The sequence below is a fragment of the Mus caroli genome, chromosome 11, assembly GCF_900094665.2.
Source record: "Mus caroli chromosome 11, CAROLI_EIJ_v1.1, whole genome shotgun sequence".
Lineage (NCBI taxonomy): Eukaryota > Metazoa > Chordata > Mammalia > Rodentia > Muridae > Mus > Mus caroli.
The window spans coordinates 97,567,311-97,573,743 of record NC_034580.1 but is presented as its reverse complement, the minus strand read 5'-3'; the positions used below and the strand labels follow the sequence as shown (position 1 = coordinate 97,573,743).

At 49.9% G+C, this 6,433-nt stretch overlaps 1 protein-coding gene across 2 annotated transcripts; it reads right to left on the bottom strand.

Annotated features, from left to right (window-relative positions):
- Nucleotides 1-217: 217 nt before the first annotated feature.
- Rdm1 (RAD52 motif containing 1) lies at nucleotides 218-6,251 on the bottom strand. Of its 2 annotated transcripts, none has more exons than XM_021177177.1 (7): nucleotides 6,142-6,251; nucleotides 5,731-5,910; nucleotides 4,934-5,056; nucleotides 4,309-4,468; nucleotides 2,371-2,469; nucleotides 1,409-1,494; nucleotides 218-554 (listed from the first exon to the last, which is right to left on the bottom strand). In XM_021177177.1, exons 1-7 carry the CDS (start codon nucleotides 6,235-6,237, stop codon nucleotides 444-446), a joined length of 855 nt encoding a protein of 284 aa, XP_021032836.1. In that variant the 5' UTR covers nucleotides 6,238-6,251; the 3' UTR covers nucleotides 218-443. The 2 variants fall into 2 exon arrangements, with proteins under 2 accessions (XP_021032836.1, XP_029338911.1); XM_029483051.1 differs by lacking the exon at nucleotides 6,142-6,251 and adding an exon at nucleotides 5,993-6,064 and having other exon boundaries at nucleotides 224-554.
- Nucleotides 6,252-6,433: the final 182 nt, after the last annotated feature.

The window sequence follows — 6,433 nt, the reverse complement described above, 5'->3', positions numbered from 1 at the left end:
TGTGTGTGTGTGTGTGTGTGTGTGTGTGTGTGAATAACATAAAAAACAGCCAGGTGCTGTTTCTCCTTAGGGAAATCCACTTTCTCCTTGGGGCTCACAGGACAAAGTGGATTAGGCTGGACCTTCAAGACACAGCCCTCACGAGTAGACAAAAATCCGTACTGAAGCTCCCTGAAGTCAGGGACCCAAACCACACACTATTTACAAGACACCTTCATTACGCAGTCTTTATTAGGAAGGGACGCCTGCATGGGGAACCTTTTTCCACCTTAGTGACGGGGGCTCAAGCCTCCTTTAGACCTCTCCCTCGGAGCCCTCCTACAAAGCCCAGCAAGATCTAGGTTTCACACTTGAGTGCTCAGGGAGGGAGGGCAGCAACCCACTGATTGGACACGCAGAACTTCCTGTCAAAGTCAGACGGCAGGTCAGGTCATCTGACATGGTCAGAGCTGATAGTGCAGATCACACAGCTTCAGGTCTTCTTCCTCTAGGCTGAAATCCGAGAGACATTCTTCCTCCCTTTGGCTGGACTGACTCCAAGAAGAGTAGCTGACCTGCAAGATGAAGGTCCCATTAGGATGGCGGGAGAATACAGGCTGTGACTGCTCCGGTGTCGCTGTCCCCCTAGCCCCTCATCATCTGGTATCCTGTTTCCTCACTCACAGCTGTGAATTGGGGAAACACCTGCACCCCACCTTCACTCGCAGATATAGCTACTACCTCACAAGAGATTCTGGTACACACTGGCTGACCTCCTTCAGACAATAATCGTATTGTGAATTGCTAAAAAAAAAAAAAAGCCTTCATCTCGGGGCTGGGGCTGGATCGACAGATGGCTCAGCAGTGAAGAGCGTCAGAGCCCAGAGGAGCTGAGTTCAGTTCCCAGGCCTCACCTGTAACCCTAGCTTCAATGGATCGGATGCCTCTGGCTTCCTAGGGCATCTCCACTCCTGTGCACATAACCACACACACCAGTGTCCTGAGATGGCGGGACACCTAGTGTTGGTTTGAAGATGGAATCTATTCTAATAGTCCCCTCACCTACGGTGCATCTACTGCTGACTTGCTTTCTCTCATATTCAGCGAGTCAGACTTATATCTATTTTTTCATTATACACATAACTTATTTTATGTCCACTGGTGTTCTGCCTGTATGTCTGTCTGTGTGAGGGTGTCAGCAGCCCTGGAACTGGAGTTATGGACAGGTGTGAGTTGCCTATGTGGGTGCTGGGAATTGAACCCAGGTCCTCTGAAAAAGCAGCCACTGCTCTTAACCACTGAGCCATCTCACCAACCCAAGCCTGAAGTTCCTTAAGATTGCTACACAGCGCAGTCTTCCAGAACCTGCTGGCCGCTTTGGTCTCTGCGATCTCAGGGACGGAAACCTCAGGCTGTGGTCAGCACGTACCTGGATTAAATTCTGCAGTTCTTCTTCACTTCTGGCATCTAGATCCTCTTCCGTGGGCCTGTACTCCACCGCGATCCTGCCACTTTCTGAAAGACAGAAAGCTCAGAGTTGGTCGCATTCTCAAACTTCCCATGTCCAACGGTCACACCCAATGAGCTCTTACTGTTTCTAAAACCTGAAGAAAAAGATATTTCTAGAACTGTCACACATCCCACACTGCAGTTATTAACAGAACCATCTGCTTAAAGAATGCGTGAGCAGGGTCAGGCATGGTGGTACACCCAGGAGACACAGGCAGGAGAGTGTCTGTGAGTTCGAAGCCAGCCTGGTCTACATAGTGAGCTACAGGGCCATACTGGGAGATCCTACCTCAAAAAAAAAAAAAAAAGTATGGCCAGGCAGTGGTGGTGCACGCCTTTAACCTCAGGACTTGGGAGGCAGAGGCAGGCGGATTTCTGAGTTCGAGGCCAGCCTTGTCTACAGAGTGAGTTCCAGGACAGCCAGGGCTATACAGAGAAACCCTGTCTTGAAAAACAAACAAACAAAAAAGTATGAGAACAAATATGCTTAGTTCAGACAATTTTGGTATCTGAGAAGCAGAATTAAGGTGATAGAAAGAAATTGGATAAAAAAAAAAACCAAACAAACAAATATTCAAATGGCTGAAGACTGAGGTATGTCAGGCAAAGCAAATTCAAACCAGGAAAGGAGAGCACTCACTGGATTAGAAGCTAGAGGGCGACAGTCTGTCTTTTTGTTTGTTTTTCTTTGTGTAGCCCCGGCTGTCCTGGAACTCACTCTGTAGGCCAGGCTGGCCTTGAACTCAGGATGCACCTGCCTCTGCTTCCCCTGTGCTGGGATTAAAGGCTCGCGCCACTGTGTAGTCTGGCAATGATTACTATTTTAAAATAACCTTCTGCTCACTGAGACCCAGGCTCCCGGGACATGCAGGAAACACTCACCCAGAACCACGATGGTCAGCTTCTGGAAGGCATCTGATACAGCCGCCTGGAAGGCGAGCTTCTGAGCAGTCTTCCTCTTCATAAGACACGAGGACTGCCCTGTGTCCAACCAAACAGAAGGGTTGCAAACACCCGAACTCGGGCTGCTGAGGGCTCAGTGTTCACTGTAGAAGGGTTTGGGTAACAGCTTGGGCATTACTGTGTGCATGTCCACAGCCCCAGCAGTGAGTCCGTCTCAGACAGTGGGACTGTTATCTTCTAGCTGGCCAAAATGAGGCAAGCTCTAGGTTCAGGGAGAGACCCTGCCTCAAAAGAATAAACAGAAATAGAGGAAGACACCCAATCCCTTCTTCTGGCTTCTGGGCTAACACACACAGGCCCATGTACTATGTGCACACACACACACACACACACACACACACACTTACAAATACTACACACAAGTATATCATACACACAAAATAAAAAATAAGTAACTATAAGACCCTGCATCTCACCTGGGCAGCATGGTAGAGCTGACCCTGGTGATGGGTTGTGGGGGAGCTGCCCCAAGGGTGTGAGCATGAGAGAGCTGGCCCCCCAACCTGTCTGTCATGTAGCTGTGTGGGTAAGGAAGAAATGCCCTCTCCCACCCTCATCCCTTGCTACCTACTGCAAGTGGGAGAGCTGGCCCTGGGGTCATGATGGTGGAAGAGTCGACCCAGCCCTACCTGCTGCAGCAATCAGGAGAGTGGGCAGCACAGTATAGCTTAGCCTAATGGCATGGGTAAGGATGAGCCAGCACCAAGGGCAGGAAAGCAGAGCTAGCTGGCTCTGCCCCTTGCCGGCCACACCAGTGCTGTGGGTGCAGAAGAGCTGTCAGGCTGACCAACTCAGAAACCTCTCAGGCCCAGATCCACTCCAACATCTACCCCATCTATGAACTGCTGAGCACATGAAGAGGCCTGTCTTACAGATCCAAGGCTTAATGATCTCCATCACACTGTGTAACAACAGGACGTCTGAGAGGAGTCCCAGTGAGCTTCCAGTATTGCTAGTGCAGCAGAAGCCAGAGGTCTCAAACCAGATCAATGACTCAGTGCAATGAACATTTGCAAGCAAAGAAGAGTGGACAAAAGGGTAGACTGCGGGACACACTGCGACAATGAGATTTTTTTTTCTCTGCTGGAGGAGAGGTTGCAAAGGTGGGGGGCAGGAAAGGAATGAGTGGAACTGGGGTTCATGATGTAAAATTTATAAAGAACCAATAAAAGTTTTTTTTTCTTTTTAAAGTATTTGAATAATGCCAGGTGGTGGTGGCGCACACCTTTAATCCCAGCACTCGGGAGGCAGAGGCAGGCTGATTTCTGAGTTCGAGGCCAGCCTGGTCTACAAAGTTAAGTTCCAGGACATCCAGGGCTGTACAGAGAAACCCTGTCTCAAAAAACCAAACCAAACCAAAACCAAAACCAAAACAAAACAAAAGAGAGGTGTCAGAGCCTACTGGATCTGCAGACAGGTGTTTCAGCCACCTGAACCGAGTGCTGGCTAGAATTCCTTTACAACAAAAGTCCAGGCTAACATACTGAGCCATTTCTCCCGTCCTAGAGCAGGGCTTTTCTGAGATCATTGAAGACGAAGATAAAGGACTCTGGCCAATTATTTCAACCTAAAGCAAGTCCTTGACCAAAAACTGGGGACACACAATCTCTGGTCTCCCCTAAGCCTCTGGGCAGGAGGGCAGTCCTGTTGTAAATGTAAAGGGTTTGTCAGTGTGCACTTAAGGCGAAAGTCCCTATTACAAGGCATAATAATTCTGCCTAAGACTTCAGTCTAGTCTAGTCTGCCTAGGCTTTGGAAGGGCCTGGCTAGTAGCTGACAACAAGAGGAGAGAGGGAAGAGAGACCAAGAGACAGACATATCCGTGACATATCCACCCTCCCTGAGCCAAAGACATACCTTCTTCCAGCCGGTGCGGAGGCTCCTCAGAGATGCCAACCCCAGGGCTCCTGCACCCATAGGACGGCAGCACCACCTCGACAGCACAGAAGAACTGGGGGTTCCCCTTCTGCATGGGCACAGCGAGAGCTGCATCCTCCAGTCCGGAGAGCTCCTGCAGCTGGGAGGGGTTGGATGCAAATCCTAGGATTTCCTTCTCTCTAAGAACCAAGTCTGAGGTTTCTCCCCGACTAGACTAGGCAAGCTCTCCATTACTTAGCCCCAGCCCCAGCTTGCTGGAGAATTCAATGGAGAAAGAAAAAAAACCTAACCCCCAAATACCTGCTAACAGCTGGAGCACCCTGTAGCTTCAAAAGCATGTAGGATTTGTAAATGAATGCTACTCCGTCAGTCAGCCACGTCTCACTAAACAGGCAAACACTGGAGAAACTATGGCCTCCATCCGCCAGTGAACTGGGCATTGCTAACTATCAAGGCTGAACCAGGTCAAGCACATAGACTTATCCTCACTATACCTCTCTCCTGACATAGCTGGCCTCCCCACAGACCTGTAAAAGCTTCCTTGAAGTCTAGGATTACAATGTGCAAGGGAGAGCGTTGTTAGTCAAAGATGCACAAGGTTTACCTTGATGATCCTTTTGGACCATCCGTTGAAGCCAAAGTAGTAATTGGCCAGTTCCTGGCATCGTGAGCTGTTTAGGGCAAAGGCCTGATGCTGCAGTGCTTTGTGTCTGGTGCCAAGACGAACCTGCCATCCAGAGAGAGAGAGAGAGAGAGAGAGAGAGAGAGAGAGAGAGAGAGAGAGAAGAGGGGGAGGCAGAACAATTGGTAAAGAACTGTTTAGCACGCATGAAAATTTAAATTCAAACCCAGGACAGGATAAGCAGGGTATGGGGACACTCTCCTGCTGTCCCAGCAGTCAGGCAGAGAGTCAGGAAGATCAGAAGTTCAAGGTCATCTTTCCCTGATCACAGCCAGTACAAGGCTAACCTGTGCTTAAAATGGTACCTGAATAGCTGAGCAATGAAATGATCTATCTTTACTTTCTATGCCTATCTGGCTACCTCTCCGCCCCATTCCATGATACTTGCATATTATTATTGATCTGGCTCTTGAGACCCCTTCATAGCTCCAATTCCCCCATCCACCTATTCTCACTTCCCAATAGTACCTTGAAATTTTTGTTTGTTTTTTTGTTTTATTTTTGGTTTCTCTGTATAGCCCTGGCTGTCCTGGAACTCACTTTGTAGACCAGGCTGGCCTCAAACTCAGAAATTCACCTGTCTCTGCCTCCCAAGTGCTGGGATTAAAGGCGTGCGCCACCACTGCCCGGGGAGTGCAAGTCTGGAGGCCAGAAGAGAGCGTGGGATCCCTTAGAACTGCAGTTACTAGAACTGATTGTGAACCTGCATTTGCACACACCTTCACTGGTGATGTCTGAAAAAGGGGCTTCCCGTCGCAAGCCTTCTGGGCTCTCTGTGCGTCCCGCGAGGAGTAAAACTTGATGATGGCGTAGAAACCAGGACGAGCCACTGCAGCGTTCGGGAAGACTCGGACTGAATACAGAAGGCCAAACTGAGAGAACACTGTGAACAGAGAATGCTGTGGGAGGCCCACGAGTGAGTGCTGACCCCCCACCTCACGTCAAAGCCAGATCCCGCCCTTCTCCGCTGGAAGCACTCACTTCACTAACGCGGGGCTTCATCTAAGGAGGAGACAAGCCCTGGTGGCTAAGGATGCCTCGCTGGCTCCCGGGTCATCTGCGCCCCTCCCTCAACGCGGGCCCACGCCTCCTATCCCCCCACCCCCTTCCCTCTCCGCGCAGCCCCTCACACTTAAGGCTTCGGCTGGGGGACCAGCGCTCAAATCCCACACCAACAAAACTTTGTCGCTCTGGGTGGGAACTACGAAAGAGATCAACTCCGCCATGGTAAAGCCAGTGCGCCTGCGCAAACTACTACCGCGAAATTTAAACCCTAGCAATAAGGGGCGGGACAAGTGAAGGACGGAGCTAAACCACGATTTCCTTAAAACTTCCCACAAAGCACGTATTTAATGTTTCCACTGAAGGAAGATGAAATATTGTAACTTGTTTAGGAGCCCACAGCCCTGATCTGGGACTGAG

What these genes read in the sequence shown, in the direction of transcription:
- Rdm1 (XM_021177177.1), bottom strand. Translation starts at nt 6,237, where the DNA reads ATGGCGGAGTTGATCTCTTTCGTAGTTCCCACCCAGAGCGACAAAGTT. An exon ending in GGTCCAAAAGGATCATCAAG is followed by an intron (nt 4,469 to 4,933) that starts GTAAACCTTGTG and finishes AACCCCTCCCAG; the next exon opens with CTGCAGGAGCTCTCCGGACT. An exon ending in AACTGCAGAATTTAATCCAG is followed by an intron (nt 555 to 1,408) that starts GTACGTGCTGAC and finishes TTCATCTTGCAG; the next exon opens with GTCAGCTACTCTTCTTGGAG.